The 20,451-nt window shown below is 63.7% G+C and overlaps 1 protein-coding gene across 5 annotated transcripts in view; it reads left to right on the top strand.

Annotated features, from left to right (window-relative positions):
* Positions 1-20,183, top strand: part of EVI5L (ecotropic viral integration site 5 like) — a 28,761-nt gene extending 8,578 nt beyond the window's left edge. The window contains exons 2-20 of one of the 5 annotated variants that reach the window (XM_039251628.1): positions 3,065-3,248; positions 4,340-4,529; positions 4,928-5,152; positions 5,230-5,304; positions 5,893-6,018; positions 7,382-7,525; positions 7,670-7,759; positions 8,883-8,980; positions 9,063-9,123; positions 12,027-12,080; positions 13,023-13,055; positions 14,132-14,272; positions 15,842-15,970; positions 17,486-17,626; positions 17,708-17,863; positions 17,991-18,137; positions 18,218-18,313; positions 18,394-18,489; positions 19,511-20,183. In XM_039251628.1, coding sequence (XP_039107559.1) covers positions 3,097-3,248; positions 4,340-4,529; positions 4,928-5,152; positions 5,230-5,304; positions 5,893-6,018; positions 7,382-7,525; positions 7,670-7,759; positions 8,883-8,980; positions 9,063-9,123; positions 12,027-12,080; positions 13,023-13,055; positions 14,132-14,272; positions 15,842-15,970; positions 17,486-17,626; positions 17,708-17,863; positions 17,991-18,137; positions 18,218-18,313; positions 18,394-18,489; positions 19,511-19,831 — 2,475 coding nt within the window. In that variant the 5' untranslated portion in view covers positions 3,065-3,096 and the 3' untranslated portion in view covers positions 19,832-20,183. Of the gene's footprint in view, positions 1-3,064; positions 3,249-4,339; positions 4,530-4,927; positions 5,153-5,229; positions 5,305-5,892; positions 6,019-7,381; positions 7,526-7,669; positions 7,760-8,882; positions 8,981-9,062; positions 9,124-12,026; positions 12,081-13,022; positions 13,056-14,131; positions 14,273-15,841; positions 15,971-17,485; positions 17,627-17,707; positions 17,864-17,990; positions 18,138-18,217; positions 18,314-18,393; positions 18,490-18,667 lie in introns of all 5 variants that reach the window. The other 4 variants (XM_039251629.1, XM_039251631.1, XM_039251630.1 and 1 more) reach the window with 4 other exon arrangements.
* Positions 20,184-20,451: the final 268 nt, after the last annotated feature.

Genomic DNA, 20,451 nt, shown 5'->3' with positions numbered 1-20,451 from the left:
TCTGGGCCCTTCTGCCCCCGCACCCCCTGGCCCAGTGCACTGGCAGTGTCTTCCCACCCCTCTAGGTTGGCTCAGCCTCATAAGCCATGGGGCACCCTGTGGGTGTGTGGAGGGTGGTAGTGCCTGCAGGCAAATCGGTAGGTGGCCCGCTGCCTACTCTGCAGGGCCCAGAACCCCCCTCAAGTGGCTGAGGTGGAGCAGAGGCAAAGGGGATTGAAGTTAAGGACGCTGAGAGGCCGGGACCTCAGACCCAGTGGACCTGCGTGTGCGTCTCAGGCCCGTGGCCCCTCAGCACTTGAGGGAACCTCCTGCCCCATCTGTGGGTCTCTGTGCCCATCAGGCAAGGGAGGCGGGGCCTCATCTGCCTATTTCTGCCCATTTCCCTGTGTCCAGAACAGTGCCAGACACTCAGATGGCCCTCAGTGGGCATCAACGAAGGACCGCTTGAGCCGGGAAGAGTTGTGACGCCCTGGAGGGGGGGCAGGGCACCCTCAGAGCTAAGAGGGCAGCGAGCCGGCGTCCGACCCAACCTACTCAGTCCCACAGGTGGCAAGATCTGGTCTGTGCGGGAAAGGCATGTATGTGTGTGCGTGCACGCAAGAATCTGTAGATGTGAGATGGAGTGTATGAGTGGGCCGTGTATCTGAGTGTGTATGCATGAGTGTGGGTGCGAGATTGTGTGTGGGGATGTGAGATGGTGCATGAGTGTGTGTGTGAGTGTAGGGGGGGTGCGGGTCAGTTATATGAGTGTGTTAGTGTGTATGGGGTGTGTGTGTGTGTGTGTGTGCGCGCGCGCACGCGCACATCAGGAAGATGGCTTCCAGGGCCAGGCAGTGTTTAGAGAGTCTGGTGAAGAGTCAAGAGAAAGTTCCTGAGGAATCAGAAGGTTCTGCCTCTCAGACTGCAAATTTCAGCCCTGTGAGCTGAATCAATTTTACTTCCTGTATGAAGTGTACATGAATATGTGATAAATATCTGGACAAACTCTGGTAGTGGCTGGCCCCTGGTTGTGATCTGAAATCCAAAGCCCGGATTCCAACCATCCTCTTGGGCCTTTTGGGGGCGGCAGCACGGGTTTCCACCCCAGGGCTTGGAGCTCCTGGGCTCAGCAAGGAGACAGCTGGCCCGAACCACCGCCCTGGCCGCGTGCAGTCTCTTGGTCTCCAACACCTCTTCCTCACCTCCCAAGCCCGCCTTCCAGCTCCTCCGCACCCAGAGAGATCCTTCTAGGCCAGCACTTCCTGTGCACAGCCCGCCTCTGCCCTGGCTGGTCACAGACTTTGACCTGGTAATAGGCTCGGAGTGGCCCCCCTGTCCCTCTCTCGGGAGAAGGTAACTCCAGGCCAGATGGTGTCGGGTGGACTGTTCTCTGGGGCAGCCGTCGCCGGCCAGCGAGGCGGTGGGAGGATGAGGTCTTACGGTTCTGCCGGGTTCGCCACCGAGAGACTTCGTACGGCCCACCAAAGCCAGAGCTCTCGGCACCCAACAGAACTGGAGAGTCTTTGGGAGCCAGAGGCAGAGCCAGTGGCCCTGAGGAGCCACAGGGACCTGGGAAGGAAGAGTTCTGGGCCCCCTACAAGGGGAAAAAAGAAAGATGTCCCCCTCGCTCCCACCCCGTGACAGGGCAGCACAAGGCAAGGAGGCTGGAATCAAGTGCATGGCCAGGGTCCAGCCCAGCCAAGCCGTGGGCACTCAGGTGTTAGTTGGGGTCTGAGTTTGGGCTGTGAGTAGGCACCCAGTGACCTGATGGCAGGTACGAAATGGTTTACTGTTGTTCTGTCATTGTCCTGCTGCCTGGGGGACCAAACGCCTCCTCTCCAGGGCCCGGACAAGGGCCCCTCTGGGCGGAGCTGTCAGAGCTAAGTCACGTGGGGTCCAAGGGCAATAGTGGATTCCAGGCATGAAGGACGCGTCTAAAGCGACAGTCAGGGGAGGAGCGTTTTCTTCCTGCCTCCGTGGCCCTGGAGATTCCCATCCTCTCAGACCTCTGACGCTAGCCTGGGCTTACCAGAAACGGGACTGGGTAGAAAGAACACCACCCCGGCCCCTCCCGTCGCTCCCCTAGCCATCCCCAACCCCTGAAACCTCCCATCAACCAGGGTGATGGCAGCCCCTGCCACGGTCCCCACACCCCACACCAGCCACAGCAGAACCCTGGAGGCCAGCTGGACCTTGGCCCTGGCCCCGGGATGAGTAATAAAGGCCAACATCTAGAGAGCCATCCTGAAGCTTCAGGCACCGTTCTCCCATGTGACGAGCGGCGCCTCACTCCATTTCACGGCCACCCTCTGGAGCAGGTCTGGCTGGTTGAGGGGGATCCGCGGTTCAGACACAGGTTCGTTTGAGTCCAGAGCCCCCGCTCTCGGCCGGGTGCTGAGCTGCCTGCCCTGAAGCCAGCAGAAAGCGAGGGGCCAGTGTTCTGGAAGCCCCCAGGAGGGTGGGGCCCGATCCTCCCCAAGAAAAATCAGACAGATGGGCCTGGCACCCGCTGGGCACACAGCAGGCCAAGATCAGGTACTGATGAGGGCCGTGGCTCTGGCTCCACACCGGCTGGGGCACGCATTCCCAGCACTCTGACGCGTCCATCCCTGGCTTCCCAGCCCCCGGGAGTTGACTCTTCCGGCCGTTGGCAGCACCAGACAATTAACAGTAGAGAATAATTGTTTCTGGCTGTGCCAGCAGCCCACTTTGGTTGATTAGATGGAGAAGGTCAGATGCTGAGCCAGGGATCCCAGGACAGGCCACAGCCAGAGACAGGGACCAGGGCTGTCAGGAAGGGCCATTGAGCAGGGGCTTCTGTACCCCCAAGGCCTGGGTGACAGGGAGCCTTTGCCCCTGGACACAGGCAGGGGTCATGGTAACTAGTGTCTGGTGTAGAAAGAGCCAGCATGGCCGTCAGCTGGGCTGACATGGGGATGAGGGGGCACTGAGGGGACAGACCAGAGATGGGCAGCCTGGGGTGAGGAAACGCCCCCCAGGTGAGCAGCAGGTTCAGCCGGCCCAGAGCCGGCAGGACAGGGTGGGCGCCCCCACCCAGTGCTGACCATGTGTCTCCGGCCCCCAGACAGAGCTGTGACCTGGCCCTGCTCGCAGCAGATGAGCCTGCCCACCATGGCGAGCCCCACTCTGAGCCCAGACTCCTCATCCCAGGAGGCCCTGTCGGCCCCCACCTGCTCCCCCACCTCTGACTCCGAGAACCTCAGCCCCGATGAGCTGGAGCTGCTGGCCAAGCTTGAAGAGCAGAACCGGTGAGTTGGGGCCTGGGGGAAGGGGGGGTGGGGAGTGGCCTTGGGGAGGGGGCAGCCTGGGCCCCACACAGGAGTTCCCGGGGGGGGGGGTCCTCACACTAAGAGCTGGGTCCCTCGGCAAAGTAAATCTCCCACTGGAGACTTGACAAGTGACGTCTTCTGTTGTCCTCCCACCCGGATGATCAGTTTCCCCATTCAGATGGGACCAAGGTTGCAAGAGGCCCGTGAACCTGGCCTTGGCCAGCTGAGCCTCTGTTGGAGCCAGGCCTTCCCGCCTTTCTCCTCTGGCCCTCCTCCTGGGTTTATAATGTAGGCAGTATTATTATTCGGATACAGCGAGGCCAACAGATGGAGTTTGTGATTCACAGTCTCCAAGAGGAGGGGGCGCGGCACACCATGTGGGGCTAACCAGGAAAGCACCAGGGTCGGTCAAGGGACAGAGGGAATGAGGCAGAATAGGAGCAAGAGCCTTTGCTGTGGATTCTGCAGGAGGGAACAGTGAGGCCCACTTGCTCGCCCAAGTAACCTCAGCAGGGGCTCCGGGGTGCAGGGGTACCTGACCCTGCTGCGATCAGAGTAGAGGAGGGGCTCAGTCTGCATAGGAAGGCTGCGCTTCCCTGCAGGCAAGTCTTTAACCATCTCTAGGAGTCTGCTAGGTTGGCATGGGTGCCCCCCCCCCGGGGGTCAGCGAGGCCCCAGATATCAGAACAGCAGAAACACACAGTTGTACAGCTGCCTGCAGGTGGCTGAGCGGCCCACCCTCCCTACACCTGGTGTGTAAAGGGTAGATCTTAACAAACCCTGCCCTGCGGTGCTGGTGCGCGACTGAGTCCACTAATACGCCTGCTTCTCGGCCGTGCTGGGCACAAATGGGACACACAGACGGCAGGAACGAAGACCCGCTCAGAGAGGGTAGGGCACCGGCCAAGGTCCCTCATCGAGACCATCTCAGGCCCAGTATGGGACTCCTGAGAGGAGGGGCTGGGCTCCCCCGGGGGTGCCCTGTCCCCAGAGCGTCACTAGAGCCCAGGGGGGGCTGGGGCGGGAGTTGCCCACAGCCTGCCCGCCTCCAGCAGCTCTCTCTGGCCCAGGCTCCTGGAGGCCGACTCCAAGTCCATGCGCTCCATGAACGGCTCCCGGCGGAATAGCGGCTCCTCGCTGGTGTCCAGCTCCTCGGCCTCCTCCAACCTGAGCCACCTGGAGGAGGACACATGGATCCTGTGGGGCCGGATCGCCAACGAGTGGGAGGAGTGGAGGCGCAGGAAGGAGAAGCTGCTCAAGGTGGCGGGGCTGTGGGGCTGGCCGGGGCAGCACCGGGGTCCTGCGGTGGGGGGGCGGGGAGGCCCAAGGGCTGAGGGCTGAGGACGGAAACAGAGATGAGCCTTGCCAGGACACAGGAGACCCGAGGCACGGTGCAGGGCTGGCCAGGCTGTGGCTGTCACGCCCGGCCCGTGTCCCAGGTACCCATTTGTTTCCTGCCCGCTCTGTTCGGTGACGGATTGGGGACAGCACATTAAGCAGCATGGCTTCCGTCGGCAGCACTGGGGCCCCGCCAGCCCTGGACTACAGCCGAGTTGTAGGCCGGCCCTGTCTCAGGGCTAGACTGGGTGGCCGTGGGGGAGGCAGCCCTGCGACAGGGTCCAGCCCGGCCTCCTGTCCCCACCCCGCCCCGTTGCCAGGAGCTGATCCGCAAGGGCATCCCGCACCACTTCCGGGCCATCGTGTGGCAGCTTCTGTGCAGCGCCACAGACATGCCGGTCAAGAACCAGTACTCGGAGCTGCTCAAGATGTCCTCACCGTGTGAGAAGCTGATCCGCAGGGACATCGCCCGCACCTATCCGGAGCACGAGTTCTTCAAGGGCCAGGACAGCCTGGGCCAGGAGGTCCTCTTCAACGTCATGAAGGTGAGGCCCAGGGCAGCAGGGCCTTCCCCCGCCCCGAGGGCCCCTGCTCTGATCGCCTGTGTTCCTCCCCTTTACAGGCGTACTCCCTGGTGGACAGGGAGGTGGGCTACTGCCAGGGCAGCGCCTTCATCGTGGGGCTGCTCCTCATGCAGGTAGGTGGCCGGCGGGGGCCTGTGGCAGAAGCCCCTCCCCCATGCCCCCAGGGGGCGTGCAAAAGCAGAGCATGCCTCTTTCCTGAGGCCTCCTGGGGTCAGACTTTCCTCTCCATCCACCTAGGACCTCCGCTAGTCCTCAGGCCAAGCCCCCCCATGGGTGGGCTCGGAGGGGCTGGCGGCCTGTCTCGTTCACTGTCCCATCCAGAGGCTGGCCCTCAGGCGGAGGGCTTAGGTCAGCCAGTGCGGGGGGGGGGGGGCTCCTCCAGAGAACACGCAGCCTTAGGTGGGGAGAATAGAGACAGCTGGGGATGAACCATAAGGCTCTGGAGGTGGTCAGACCTGGGCTTCAAATCCCAGCTCCCTGCTTCCTGCCAGCCGGCCTGTGGCGGGCGACCGCAGCCTCCGGAGGCTTCCCATCCATGACACCGGGGTGAAGGTATTTACCAGAGGTCTGTTAGGAGGGTCCAGGCAGCCTGCGCAGTCCATGTCCTGTAAACCTAAACGGGACAAGGCAGGGGAAGGGCCAGGCACCGGGGCCGTAGGAAGGGCAGCAGCACCCCCTCCCACCCTGACTGTCGCCCCCAGATGCCCGAGGAGGAGGCCTTCTGTGTGTTCGTGCGGCTGATGCAGGAGTACCGCCTGAGGGAGCTCTTCAAGCCCAGCATGGCCGAGCTGGGGCTGTGTATCTACCAGTTCGAGTACATGCTGCAGGTAAGCGGGGGCTGGGGTGGCCTGCACGTACCCACCCCTCTCTGTTGGCCCACACCCGCGGGTGCTAACCTAGACCTGCCCCGTTCAGTCTCTCTGGCTGGAAACTCCAGGGCTGGGAAATCGCAGGTAGATGTTCCAGCTCAGAAGTGGGGGGGCCTGTGCTGTGACGGGGCTGGGGGGTACTGCCCCACAGGGTGCTTCCAGGGACAGGGCAAGGGCCAGCCACTGAGGGCAAGGACTGCTGAGAACTTGGGGCTCCCAGAGCTGCCAGGGCAAGAGGGGTCAGGCTGGCTCTTGCCAGATACACCCGCAGCCCCCCCTTGCCTGCTCCCCAGTGCGGCCGAAGGAGGGAAAGTGTTGTCTGCCTGCCTTTGCTGATACCGGAGAGCAGCCGTCTGTTTATATATAGCAGCCCCCGCAGGGCCCGCCCCTGGCTGGCAGACAGAGACTGGGCGTGCGTATATGCATGTACACACACACACACACACACACACACACACACACACACACACGGCTTGCTTCAGAAGCTGGCCGCAGGGGGGGCTGTACTTCTACATAGCAGAGGGCAAGGAAGTGCTGTCGCTTGAGGGGACCTGGTCGTGTTGGCACACAGGTGGCCTGGGCCACAGAAGAAGTCACCCCACCCTGGGCTGGGTGGCCAAGGCCTTCCCTGGCAAAGTAGCTGGACAGACAGCCCCCAGCTGTGGAGGGAGCCCCAGGGCAGCAGGGGAGACAGCCCCAGAGTCTGTTCTGTCTTGGTGAAGGACATCCAGGGAGTCCTAACACCTGGACCAGCCTCGGTTTCCCCAGCTCCTGTCACTTTCCAGCTGCCTGAAGTTCAAGCCAGTCAGACAGGCACCCCCTGAGCATTGCTGGGCACAATCACCACGCGGGGGACAGGTGGACATGGCAACTGGCAGGTCACAGAATATGGGGTGAGCTGTGCTGCAGCTCGCACCACACCCCACCTCTCGCCCTCTGGGTGAACTTGGGGAGTTATTTAACCCCCACCACCACCACTCCCGAGCCCCAGAAGCTCCCTCTTGAGGCAATGGTGAGGATCCCATGGGCTCTTTGCCAGTGGGGCCCCGGGTGTATACCTGCCACCACCCAGCAGCTGCTGCTATGCCTGCCAGCCCTGTAGGTATCCCCACCACCTCATGCTACGCAGCGCCCTGGGGTGCTTCAGCCTCCCCCAGACACAGTGCCGCGGGCTGCCCAGGGCGGGCAGGTAAGACTCCCTGGAGACGGGGTGCCGAAGCCCCGCCCTGGCTGGTAGAGGGGACCCTGGAGGCTCAGACAGCCGTGCCCGGAGGCCTCCTCACAGCGCCTGGCCTCCCCCCTGCCCCCACCCCCACCCCAGGAGCAGCTCCCGGATCTGAACACCCACTTCCGCTCCCAGAGCTTCCACACATCTATGTATGCCTCGTCCTGGTTCCTCACACTCTTCCTGACCACCTTCCCGCTCCCTGTTGCCACTCGTGTCTTTGACATCTTCATGTACGAGGTGAGGACCCCGAACACCCCTTCCTCTCCCAGATACCCGACGTGGGCAACAAGCCCCAGCCAGGCCCCGGACAGAGGGAGGCCCAGGGCTCGGGGAGGGCTCAGGCCGGCCCCCGGGACAGCAGTGCCGCTATCCCCTTCACAGGGCCTGGAGATCGTGTTCCGGGTCGGCCTCGCCCTGCTGCAGGTGAACCAGACGGAGCTCATGCAGCTGGACATGGAGGGGATGTCCCAGGTGGGCCGCAGGGGCAGGGTGGGCGGGATTCCCTCACACTGGGGGCACAAGGGCAAGTGAGGGCCTCCTGAGAGATGGGGGGCGACAGGGCAGGGGTTGCAAAGGCCGAAGGTGTTCCTAGCATCCTGTCCCTTTGCCGCGGCCTCTGTTCCCCGAGGCCTTCTGGGAGGACCCAGGCAGGCCCCAAGGAGCAGGCAGAATGGTCTGACGGAAGGTCTAGGCTTAGGCCAAGCCCTGGGAAGTTCCCCCCCACCCCCCGACCTCCCGCTCCGAGCCCTGGGTCCTCCAAAGTCTAATGTAACAAATAGGAACACCAGCCAAACCACAGGGTCTTGGGTGTGGTTTCGGTCCCAGCAACCGGGCCAGGCAAGGGCACCAGAGGGCTAAGGGGGTCTGGGGCCGCTTCCCTCTGGCCCTGGGGCCCCCGCCCGCTGGAGAAGAGGCCAGGCTGCTTCTCCGCCATGTCTGCATCACGCAGGCCCCTGCCCCTCCCGGCGACTTCCAGCTGGTGCTTCGGGGAAGAATGCACAATGGCTGCGGCTGTGTCCGTGAACACGGGCATCCATTGTGCGCAGCTGCCAGAGGGGGCCAGCTGGGCTGAGGGGCGGGAGCCGGCCTGGCGCCGACCTGCAGCAAGCTGTGTGCTCGGGCAGGCCTTGCACTTAACCCTTTGCCAGGGCTCCTGGGCCCAGGCGTGCAGGCCCACCACCAAGGGGTCTTCCCTTCGGCCTGTTCCCACGGCCCTCAGTCCTCACACTCACGGACCTCCTCTTGCTGCCCAGGGGCAGTGACGTGCCTCCCCCTTCCTCTGCAGAGGTCCCTGTGCTCAGACCCCTCTACCACCCGGCCTTTGCCGGCAGGAGCTCCAAAGCTCTGCTTTTCCCCTGCAAACTGAGGTCCTGGCTGCAGATGCTGCTGCCCCCTCCCCCCGGCCCCGCTTCGCTCGCTCACTTGCTCGCTCCATACACCCTGATGGAGCAGCCACCACACGCTGCCCCCTGAGCTGGGACGTGGCCGTTCCCCCCCGGCAGAACAGTCCCTCCCATGGGGAAGCAGAGTATAGCAGGGCTCAGGTGGCCCCCGCACTCAGCGCCTGTGTCAGTGACCGCCTGTGCCCCCACAGTACTTCCAGAGGGTGATCCCCCACCAGTTCGACAGCTGCCCGGACAAGCTGATCCTCAAGGCTTACCAGGTCAAATACAACCCCAAGAAGATGAAGAGGTCAGTACCGGGCGGCCAGGGGACTGGCAGGAAGGGGGTCCCCAAGGGCAGGACAGTGACCTCACTGGACTCCCCTCTGCAGGCTGGAGAAGGAGTATGCAGCTATGAAGAGCAAGGAGATGGAGGAGCAGATTGAGATCAAAGTGAGTCGCCAGGGAGGTGGGGGGCGGCGACGGGATGCCCTTGGGAGCACAGCCTTGCCTGTGCTTAGAATCCAAGGCGTCCTGCCTCCACCCACCTGCCCCCTCATTCGCCAGCAGGCCAGCGTGTGAGCAGGGCCCACCCCAGTGCTGGAGACCTGGCGGCAAATGAGGTGGATAGGTCCCTGCCCTCAGGGGACCCCCCTTCATTATCATGGGAGGGTGTCAGGGAACAAATAGGTACAGAGTATGGGCTCCAGAAAGTGCTCTGGTTGAAAATGTGCAGAAGAGAGGTGGGGCTGATCCGGGGACGATGGCTCTGGGCCCAGGGAGTCAGTGCAGAAGGCCAAGCAGCTGAGCAACCGCGGGCCTGGGGGACCCAAGGAATGTCAGGGAAGCTGGCCTGGACAGGCGGAGCCCTGAGGCGGGGGACAGGCAGGAGGCATGCACATGGGACAGAGAACAGGGCCTACTGTGGCCCCTCAGACCCAGACGCGCCTCCCTCTGCTTCCTTCTGTTTTCATCCTTCCGTGCATGATTTTAGTTATTCATGCAACAAGCATTTACTGAGCACCTACTGTGTGCCAGAGTTACCGCAGAGACTGAGGGTCCCCCCGGTCCACTGAGAGGGACAGACACAAACACAAACCCCAACACACCTGGCCTCGTCCTCTTTAGGATTCATGTCCCAGCTCTGCCTTGGACCAGCTGTATGACCCAGGAAGGTGGATTCACCTCTCTGAGCCTCAGTGTCCCCTTCTGCAAAATGGGAATAACATTTGCTCTGCTGTTCAAGTTATTATTATTGTCGTTAATTTTATTTTTATTACCATCACCACTATCAACCTCTCCACCCCCTTTAGAGAGGCAGAAGCAAAACCTAGATTAGAATCCAGGTCACCTGTCACCCATACCTGAAGGGGAAAGAAGGCATCAGTGTCCTGGTCCTCTGTTGGTTTTCCAGAAAGTTTTGTGTCCTGAGTTTGCAAGCATCCCCCTTTCTCAGGAATGGCAGCTTGACTGATGCACCAGTCCAAACGTGCGTGCCTGTCTTGCTCACGCATGGTCATGGGCCTGCACCCCTCTGGTGACCGTGAGGGCCCAGCGGTAGGTAGGGACACAGCAGACACTCAGACTGCATGCCCAAGCTAGGAATTTCCCATGAGAGGAGACTGAGAGCCCACAGACCTTAGAGGATCCAGGCAGACACCTTCTTTCATGGATGGCCCCACCCTTGGCACTTTCACTTGTAGCCTGTTTCAAAATGTACCTGGAATTCGTTTTAATCGGGTGGTCAAGTGACAGACACAGAGAACGACACTGCCTTTGAAAGAAGGGTTTATTACTCACAGTTCCCAAAAGGAGGGGGCACACCCACCACACCTGGCCACACGGGGAGGCACCAGAGTGGGTCGGAGCGGGTCAGGAGGCAGAGGACACGAGAGGGAAAGCACGGGCCAGCTCCTTTCCTGAGGTGTCCCCAGGAAGGACTGGACAAGGCGGGGCAGCCAGGTCTGAGTTCAGGATTGGTCAGTCTGAACAATTTCAGCAGCAAGTGGCGGGCTGCAGGAGGGTCCTCAGCTGCCCCGGGACAGTGTGGGGCAGGGAGAACCCTGACACGGAAGGTGGGTGGGTGTGGGCTCTGTACTGGCTGGTTTGCATGTGAAAGGCAAGTCCTGGGCCAGGCAGTCTCTCCAAGATTAGCAAGGTGGCTGGAGATCAGAGCATCAAAAATACAGAAAATTTTTTTAAAAAGCCCAGTGTATGTATAGACCCTGTAATGCCTGCTCACTCCCTGTCTCTGTTTTCCCTTTGGGGGAAGCACAGGCAGCTTCTCAAGGGTCTCTGCGGCGGTGCGTCGTGGCCAGAGAGGAGGCAGAGCAGTGCAGGGGCCGGGGGGGAAGGGTCAGGACACTGGAGCCCAGGCGTGAGGCCAAGAGCCGTGCCTGAAACCCACCTCTAACCCAGGCTAGCTGGGAGGCTCCGGCAAGACACGCCCCCTTGGGACTCAGTTTCCCCACCCATGACATCAGTGAATGGCCCTCAATCATATCTAGATTCTCTCTGACCGCAGTGGCTTCCTGGGAGGGTTCTGAGTGTTTCCATCACCTTCCCGGGAAGAAACCAGGAAAGGTTCTTTGTGGTCCTCTGGGAGGCGGGGCCCTCATTAAGAAGGATGAACGCCAGGAAGACGCAGGGTCTGGTTGGTGTTCATTCAGCACCCATTCCGGATCCAACTATCCGTACCCACTTCTTACGGGGTGCCTAGGCACAAACTACGATGCAAAGTATAGATAAACCTCGCCTGCTTCCCAAAAGGCCATGGGGAACTTAAAACCACAGACATCCAACCCCAGCCCATCAGTGCAGGAGAGAAGCTGCGTCCAGAACCACAGCCGGAGGGAAGTGACAGCTTTTGAGCACAGCTGGGCCTTTGGTGGGTGTCACAGAAATGTGGCTGTCCCACAGAAGGAAGCGTGTGTGTCACCAACACCCCCACCCCTGGACCCAGGCTCAAAACAGTTCATTCTGGTGCCAGAAGCAGAGCCACGAGGGGCAGGGACTGATAGACCCAGAGCTAGGGTCTGCCCTGCGATAGGTGCTCCGTTGGCCTTTGACAGGCCCCAGCGTAGGGTAGAAACAGACTCCAGAGGAAGGCATGGGTGTTGACTGCTGACCCCTGATCACATTGTTTCAAGTGAACCAGGTTTTGTTTAAAAAAAAAAAAAAAAAAAACTAACGGGCCATTCTGAACAGGGATTGGCCCTGACTTTTCTGGAATCACCCAGAACATTTGAGGATGGCTCCGTCTTGCCCAGAGGCAGCCTGGCCCTTAAGGGGACAGACCTCTGTGCATATGGGGAGTGGGGTGGGGTTCTGACACACTCCCCCCTCTCCCCACATAGAGGCTTCGGACGGAGAACCGGCTCCTGAAACAACGGATTGAGACCCTGGAGAAGGTTAGGAGCATGGCCACAGCCTGTGGCACCAACTCCTCCGGGCCCCAAGTGGGACCCAGCAGCCAGAGGGCCGACCAGCCCCCCACCTGGCCCAGGCCCCACCCCGAGCCAGCGGGCCCTGAGGAGCATGGTGTAAATCTCGTGGGGCCCCCACCCTGAGGCCCACCAAGATGTGGGCTGCCAAACAGTCAGGGGCGCTAGTGCAGCTTTGCTTGGGATCGGGTGTAAAGTTATAGCCCAGGTCACCGCCAGCACGGGTCCCTCCTGCGCTGCCTGTGTGGGGTGGAAGGAGGCAGAAGCACAGCTTTGAGGTGCCCCGAATTGGGCCACAGGCTCCAACCGCGGAATCTGGAAGCCTCACCCTCCAAAGAAAGGAGATAGAGTAGAGAAGGGAGGCCTTAGCACTGGCGCCGTGGTGAGATGTCACAGCCTTGACCCTGGCCCCCAGCCTGTTTTTAAAGACAGCAGTAAAGGCGGGGGCACCTTCCTGCTCATCTCCCCACCTCCCGTGGCCCTCCACTGCCCACAGGGGGTAGCTCCCCGCCCGATTTTACCGCCCTTGCCCCAAAGTCTCCATTCTTGCTTAGACTAAAGTGAAAACACTTCCACCTGGCCCGGCACTGCCACCCCATCCCTCACCCCCCAGGGATGGCGCCCCCTCACATGCTGAGTTTTCTGGGCCCTGGAGGGTGTAATCGCGGGCACCCCCACCTCCCCACGCACACACAGACCCCCTCCAGGACGGAGCTGGCTCTGGCTTTGGTCTTCCTCCGGGTCCTCTCCTGCTGGTTCTCTGGTCTCACTCCTCTCTCCCCTGCTTCTAGAGATAGTCCACTGCGTTAGTGACAAGTGGTTCTTGTCTGTCTCTCCCCTTCTCCTGTCCCTGCGCGCCTTCCGCTCTGCCTCCTCCCCCTGTCGCTCGGAACCCCCTCCGCCGGGTAGGAGAGCGCTGCTCTGGCTGATAGGTTAATCCAGGTACTGTAGCCCTTCGTCTCCCTCATCCCTTTCCGTCCTGATCCCCGCACACCACAGCCAGGAACCGCCGTCTCCTTGGCCGCTGCCATGGGGGGTGGGGGCCAGGGGGGCAGGCCGTGCACTGTGCATGGGGGGCGGCTGGGGCCTGCTTCTCAGGGGAAACAAGGGTTTCCCTGGGAGGGAAGGGGTGCGCACGTGAAAGCATGGTGTGTGTGGGGGCGTGTGAGCGTGTCTGAGTGTAAGCACGTGCACGTGTGCAGAAAGCCTCCTTCCGCCAGGGGACACAGGTGGGGGCCCTGAGGCTGTATCAGCAACAGGCCCTGGTGTGTGCACTGCACTGAGTCTCTCTACCACACACACACACACACACACACACCCCACCCCCACCCCTCTTCTGGCCCCTCACGCTCCTCTCTGCTCCCCGCTGCAAGGCCTGCCATCTCTCACCTGCTTCTGCTGCTGCCTCACCTTGAATGGCTTTTATCTGGAAGCTTCTGCCCACCACCTGGTGGCTCCGAGCCTGGAATGGGGGGGAGCCTGAATTCTGTGGGGTGGGGGGAATGAGGCTGGCGGTGGGGGGAGGGTCTTAGCCCCTGGGTAGACAGAGGCAGGAGAGGTTGCAGGAGAGCAGCACTCCACCTCCCAGCCCTGCCCTGAGGGGCTGGCCCTGAGTGCCCTGGGCCCTGGCTGCCTCCATACCCCCACCATCACCGGGGCCTCTACTATGCCAGCGGCCTAAATAAGGATCATTTCTCCCCACCTGGGGCAGAGGCCAAGCGCCCCCAGCTGGCAGGGGAAGGAGCTGTTCTTGACCCCAGCTTGGGGTCCCCTTTCTCCACTTAGGCTTCACAAAGCCTGGGCCCAAGGTGGCTCTGTCCCTCCCAGCTCCTCCCTGTGCCCCTTTGCACGTGCCCAGGCCCGGTGGGGTGACCCATCCCAGGCTCTGAGTGTGGGAGACCTCGTTCCCTTTCCTTCCACCCTATGTCCACCCTCTCTGGGCCTCCCCCTGAGGTGGGCCCCAGGCAGGGGTGGTATGTGAGTGGAGAGTCACGGCATCCCGTCCTCACTGTGCTCAGGGCCAGGTGACGCGGGCGCAGGAGGCCGAGGAGAACTATGTCATCAAGCGGGAGCTGGCAGTGGTGCGGCAGCAGTGTAGCTCGGCGGCCGAGGACCTGCAGAAGGCGCAGAGCACCATCCGGCAGCTTCAGGAACAGCAGGTGCTCAGGGGGGACCCCTCCACAGCCCCCTCCACAACACCCCCCATCCCGGCCTTCCGGATCTGCCTGTTACTTCCTAGCGGGCAGGGTTGGGGATGGAGAAAGCCAGAAGGAATGCAGCTCCCCCTCCGCACAGCTCCACACCCAGATTGCGGAGATCTGTGGTTTCCCTGTCCCACCCGCCAGTGGGGTGCCTGGCCCCCCACACTGAGACCAAAGCAGGCTCAGCGCAAGGGCCCCTGGGAACCAGGCTGCATCTGCAGGGCCCCCTCCCGCAGCTGATGGGGCTGTGAGTCCCTAGGGGAGACCCCGCATGTTCCTGAGGTCAGAAGGGCTGTCGGGCTTCCCTGGGGCCAGCCATGCAGGGGTGGGGGCTAGAACGAGGGGCCGAGGAGGGGGTTCCCTGCTCCAGTGCCCAGCACTTTGCCCTCAGAAGGGCACCACCATCTGAGCTGGCAGAGTCGGGGTGAGGGGGCAGTTCTGGAGTCATGAACTCTGGGTCAGTGTGGGGAGGCTCAAGCCAGAGCACTGTGAAGAGTCCACTTCTCCTGGAGGTGGCTTTTAGGATTTTCCTTCGGCTCTGCCCAGGCCACCTTCCTTAGGTGATCACCGCCCAGCAGCCCTGTAGCTCTGGCAGCTGCAAGGCTGATGCGAAAACCAAGGCTGGGCTCATCCAACATTGGTACGATGCCCCTGAGCTGCAGGGGTGGATGAGGCAGGGAGACAGCCTCTGGGGCTGGGGCTCAGCGTGGGGCCTGGATCCAAGTGAGGGCTGCTCTCACCGTGAGCACCGTGAATCTCTGAGACCCACAGTATCGGGGGTGGGGGAGTGGAGGGGTGTGGCAGGCGGCGAGCAGGCCCCGGGGCGGCTGGGTGGGAGGCCTCTCCTGGGAAAAGGGGACAGCACCGTGCCAGCCCCCAGGCATCGAGGTGGGGCCTGGGCTCCAGCCCCAGGGCAGGGGCTTCCCTCACCCCTCAGGCGCGTCTCCAAGCCCCTGGGGCTCCCCATGGGGTATGTGTGAGAAGCCTTCTGGGCCGAGCAAGAACGTGATCCCAGCAAACTCTTCCCCCATCCCATCCCTTCCTGTTTTGAAATGGGGGTGCAGGGAGAGGAGGGAGGCAGAGAAGGAGGGGCAAGAGTGCCCCAGCCCCCCGCTGTTCCCACCCCCACTGTGTGGTTAGGTGCCACCTTCACAGCGGGAAGCGTTCCTGGGAGAACCCGCCACCCCCACCCCAGCAATCCAGGGAACGAGCCTGAGACCCTGGAAAGACCCCTTCAAAAGGTCCCCTCTTTGTGGCTTTCCCAGCAAAGAGGCTAAGCCAGGCGGGCTCCACCCTGAGGCACAGAGCACCCACCAGAAGCCCATGATGGGGTTAGCTCCCTCCCCCAGGGACAGAAGGCACCTCATCGCCTGTCTCTACCTGCAGCCTGAGCCCTCTGCCAGCCCAGGGGCTGGGGGGGGGGAGTGGGGGCGGGGTGCAAAGCCTGGGCCTGCGGTCAGCTGGCAGGAAGGCTCATGACCCCCAGCTGCAGCCCGGGCCCGACGCAGCCCTCTGCCTTGCCCGCAGGACAACCCGCGCCTCACGGAGGACTTTGTGGCCCACCTGGAGACGGAGCTGGAGCAGTCCCGGCTTCGGGAGACAGAGACGCTGGGGGCCCTGCGGGAGATGCAGGACAAGGTCCTAGACATGGAGAAGGTGCGACTGGGCGGCCAGTGGGTGGGCGCAGGGAAAACCATGGCGGGGGGGGAGGGGCGTGAGCAGGCCCTAGTGGAGAAGGGGTGACCAGGCGGGGGCCGGTGGGGCATGTCAGACCCCCCTGCCCTGGACGTATACCCACACGTCAGGGCACACACAAAGCAACATGACTCCTCAAGGACCAGCAGTGTGGTGGCTTTCACTGGCTTCCTGAACAGCTGGTCCCACCTGTGTGTGTCTCCCCCTTCTCCCCCCCCCCCCCCCCCGCCCCGGGGGCCGGGGTGGGGGGGGGGGGGAAGGCCAGGCCCATCTGGGTTGCTCTCCCCCTCCCCACCCCCTACAGAGACCACCCATGGGATGGGCTGGACCGCCTTCTCCCACCTGCTACTCTGAAGGGCGCCCCAGATCTCCCGGGTCCTCAACTGCCATCACCCTGACTCCATGTTGACCCAAATCCCACAGAGCCTTGGGAGAGAGGCGCCCCAGCCAGCAGGGGGCAGCAGACACACTCATTCCAGGCAGGAGCCATGCCCCGCCTCCCTCAAGCCTGCACTATTTGGGATGCCCTCCCAAGTAGGGTGTCTCCACCCCACCATGGGCGGCTCAGTCTCCACCAGGTGGCCCAGAATTGGGCTTCCCTCTCGCCTCCCTCTACGTGAGAGGGAAATGTGCACCAGGAGACCCTGTCACCCTCCCCCAAGCTCCCAGACTCTAACAGGGGTCCGTGAGGACCTCCAGCAGCAAGCTGGATTTTTTTTTTTAATGTTTTATTTATTTCTAGGAGAGAGACAGCATGAGCAGGGGAGGGTCAGAGAGAGAGGGAGTCACAGACTCTGAAACAGGCTCGAGGCTCTGAGCTGGCAGTCAGCACAGAGCCCGACGCGGGGCTCGAACCCACGAACCGTGAGATCATGACCTAAGCGAAAGTCGGACGCTTAACCGACTAAGCCACCCAGGCGCCCCTGGATTTTGACCCAAAAGACTGGAGCCCTTGGATCGCTGGGCCTGGGCCTAGGCTGGCCCTTGGTCTGTTCCAGGGAAAGGGGCTGCCTGACCTGGTCTGGGGGAGTAAGGGGCAGGGACAGGGAGCTGTGACCCACAGCCTTCTCAGCTGGTGCTGGGTCAGGTTCCAGGTCTGACCATGGGCCCCAGGGGGCGACTTTGGGTTCCCACGTGGGTGGGTACCTGCGCTATCCCAGCCTACTTGGTGTGACTAGCAGTAACATTTATGGAGGATCCACGCGCTAGGGGGTCACCCTACGACAGTCCAATGACAGCAGGGGCCTCCTGCAGGCGGGATTCCTGAGGATCTAGGCCCAGGGCCACGTGGGAGGCGTCTGCTCTCTAGGGGCCTGGGCCGGAGAGCCGCCTTCCCAGTGTATCCCGGGGTCCGGGGCAAACCCCTTCTCTCCGGGGGGCCATGGTGGGGCTCAGAGGACCGCGAGGGGAGGGGTCCTGGTCCCGCAGGCAGGGCCGCGCGGCTTCCCCGGGCGCTGACCGCCTCTCGCCCCGCAGAGGAACAGCTCGCTGCCGGACGAGAACAACGTGGCGCGGCTGCAGGAGGAGCTGAAGGCGCTCAAGCTGCGGGAGGGCGAGGCCGTGGCCTCGGCGCGGGAGCTGAAGCTACAGCTGCAGGAGCTCTCGGACACCTGGCAGGTGAGGGCCCCCGCCCGACGCGCGCCGAGCCGCCCGCGCCACCCTCGGGGCTGGAGACGCACCGCCCGCCTCTCCCCCCAGGCCCATCTGTCCCGCGGAGGCCGCTGGAAGGAGTCCCCGCGGAAGCTGGTGCTGGGCGAGGTGCAGGACGAGCTGATGAGCGTGCGTCTGCGCGAGGCCCAGGCTCTGGCCGAGGGCCGCGAGCTGCGGCAGCGCGTGGTGGAGCTCGAGACGCAGGTGGCCGCGAGCGCCCGCTCGGCGGCGGGACGGGGGGCGGAGGCGGGGGCGGGCCCGGCGGCGGGGGGCGGGGCGGGGCGGGCCCTTAGCGGCGGGCCGGTGACCCCGCCCGCCCGCCCGCACTCAGGACCACATCCACCGCAACCTGCTGAACCGCGTGGAGGCTGAGCGCGCGGCGCTGCAGGAGAAGCTGCAGTACCTGGCGGCGCAGAACAAGGGGCTGCAGACGCAGCTGAGCGAAAGCCGCCGGAAGCAGGCCGAGGCCGAGTGCAAGGTGCGCCCCCGCCCGCCGTCCCGGCCCGGCCTCCCGCCCTGCCGCGCCCCTTGACCCGTCCTCGCCCCCTCTGCCCCCAGAGCAAGGAGGAGGTGATGGCCGTGCGCCTGCGGGAGGCGGACAGCATGGCGGCGGTGGCCGAGATGCGGCAGCGCATCGCCGAGCTGGAGATCCAGGTGAGCGGCGGGGCGGCGGCGGGGGATGGTCCCCGGGGCGGGCCCGGCCCTGACCCCCCGTGACCCGGCCCGCCCCGCAGAGGGAGGAGGGCCGCATCCAGGGCCAGCTGAACCACTCCGACTCGTCGCAGTACATCCGCGAGCTCAAGGACCAGATCGAGGAGCTGAAGGCCGAGGTGAGCGCGGGGCCGCCCCGGCTGGCGCGGGACGAGCGGAAGGCCCGCCGGTCCGTCCTCGGCGGGTGACGCTCGGGCGTCGGCGCCCGGGAGGGCGCGGGAGGAGCGGCCTGGCGGGCCGGGCTCCGTCCGTGGACGCGTCCGTCCGCGCCTTCAGCGCGCCGGTTCCCCGCCCCAGGTGCGGCTGCTGAAGGGCCCGCCGCCCTTCGAGGACCCGCTGGCCTTCGACGGGCTGGGCCTGGCGCGGCACCTGGATGAGGACTCGCTGCCGTCGTCGGACGAGGAGCTGCTCGGCGTGGGCGTGGGCGTGGGCGCGGCGCTGCAGGACGCGCTCTACCCGCTGTCCCCGCGCGACGCGCGCTTCTTCCGCCGTCTGGAGCGGCCGGCCAAGGACAGCGAGGGCAGCTCAGACAGCGACGCCGACGAGCTGGCCGCGCCTTACAGCCAGGGCCTGGACAACTGAGGCCGAGCCCCGCGTGCGGGAGCCAGGGGGCCACCGCCCGCTCCTCCTCGGCCGGGGCCGCACCTGATAAACTCGCTCGGCGCCCTCCGTGGCCCTGCCCACCCGAGGGCTAGGCCCAGAGCGGCGGGGCGCAGAGGGTCGGCCGCAGAGGGTCGGGCCGCGGGCCGAGGACGCTCAGGGTCCCCCGGCAGGCCCGCTCTCCCCAGCAGTGTTTACCCATCCTGGTCTGTTTACCCATCCGGGTCCAGTTCCCCGGAGGGTCTGCCCCTCTTAACAGCCAGGGCAGGGGACGACCCGGAGGCCCCAGGACTGGACGAGCAGGAAGCTCCCTCCCCCCAGCGGTCCCCCTTCTGGGACAAGGGCGGCCCTGCTGGGAAGGGCCCAGGAGCTAAAGGAGGCCTGAGGAAGAAGGGGCAGCTCGGGGCTGGACATTACCACCCCATGATGCCCCTGGGCACCCTGGGCGGCTGGGCACAGATGGCCAGGCTGGCCTTTCCTGCCTGGTGCAGGCACCATGGCCCCTGCAGCAGAAACCAAAGTCCCCCCTACTGTGTGCAGGGCCACCTGGGGTGTGAGCGGACGGCGGAACCAGCCCGGGCCTGGGCAGTGACTGTCCCTGCTTCTTGGGGGCCAGAGCAGCTGCAAGGAAGTGAAGAGACACCCCCCCCTCCCCAGCGCCCCACATCTTCCTGTGTGAGACACTCCTGTCACCGTGTCTTGGCCAATGATGGAGGGGCTCCCCCACCCAAGCTAGCCTGCTCTCCAAGGGGGTCCCCAGCCTCGGCGCCCCTTCCTTCCCTGTGTCCCCAGCCCCCCCCCCAGGGGAGGAGGCTTCCCAGTGCGGTTACCTCCCCTCAGCTGCTCATGGTGGTCCCGTGATCTTTGCAGAGTCGGAGTTGAGAACGGTGCCAAAGTCCAACGATGCCCCCAGCCCCTTGCACCCCGGGCCTTGTGACCCTCAGGCCTGACCCTGTCGGTGCTCCTGGAGCCTGGAGCAGCATCAAAGCAATCTCCCTGGCGCTTCCCGGGGTGGGGATCCATGCTCAGTTCCCCCAACCCGGTCGCCCACTCCTCAGTGTTACAGAGGCCTGGGGACCAGGGTGGGCACCCACAGGGCTCTCCCACGTGCCCCCCACACTGCCCACCACCATTTTGCACACTGCCTGTTCACACTCCACACGTCGCCCAGGCGGGAAAGAGATGGAAAATAAAGTGTATTTACACGGTCACAGACAAGGGTGCAACAGGCCTGGGGGGGCTTGCAAGCAGCCCTGAGTCCCCAGACCCTTGTTCTGAAAGGCAGCGTAGAGGACCTCAGACTGTCCCACAGTCTAAGAGAATCAGGGGTAGGGGGCCCATCAGGGGTGCCAAAGGGGCTGCCCGGGTTGAGGGGCAGCATGGGAGAGGAAAGGGCAGTCTCTGGCTCAGCGTGAACAGAAGTGTGGGGGTTGGGAAAGAGAGTACGATGGGGTTGGGGAGGGGGGAGACAAGTTGCAAAG

The sequence above is a fragment of the Hyaena hyaena genome, unplaced genomic scaffold (assembly GCF_003009895.1).
Source record: "Hyaena hyaena isolate Hyena2069 unplaced genomic scaffold, ASM300989v1 scaffold_396, whole genome shotgun sequence".
Classification (NCBI taxonomy): domain Eukaryota; kingdom Metazoa; phylum Chordata; class Mammalia; order Carnivora; family Hyaenidae; genus Hyaena; species Hyaena hyaena.
This window is presented reverse-complemented; position numbering and strand designations above follow the sequence as displayed.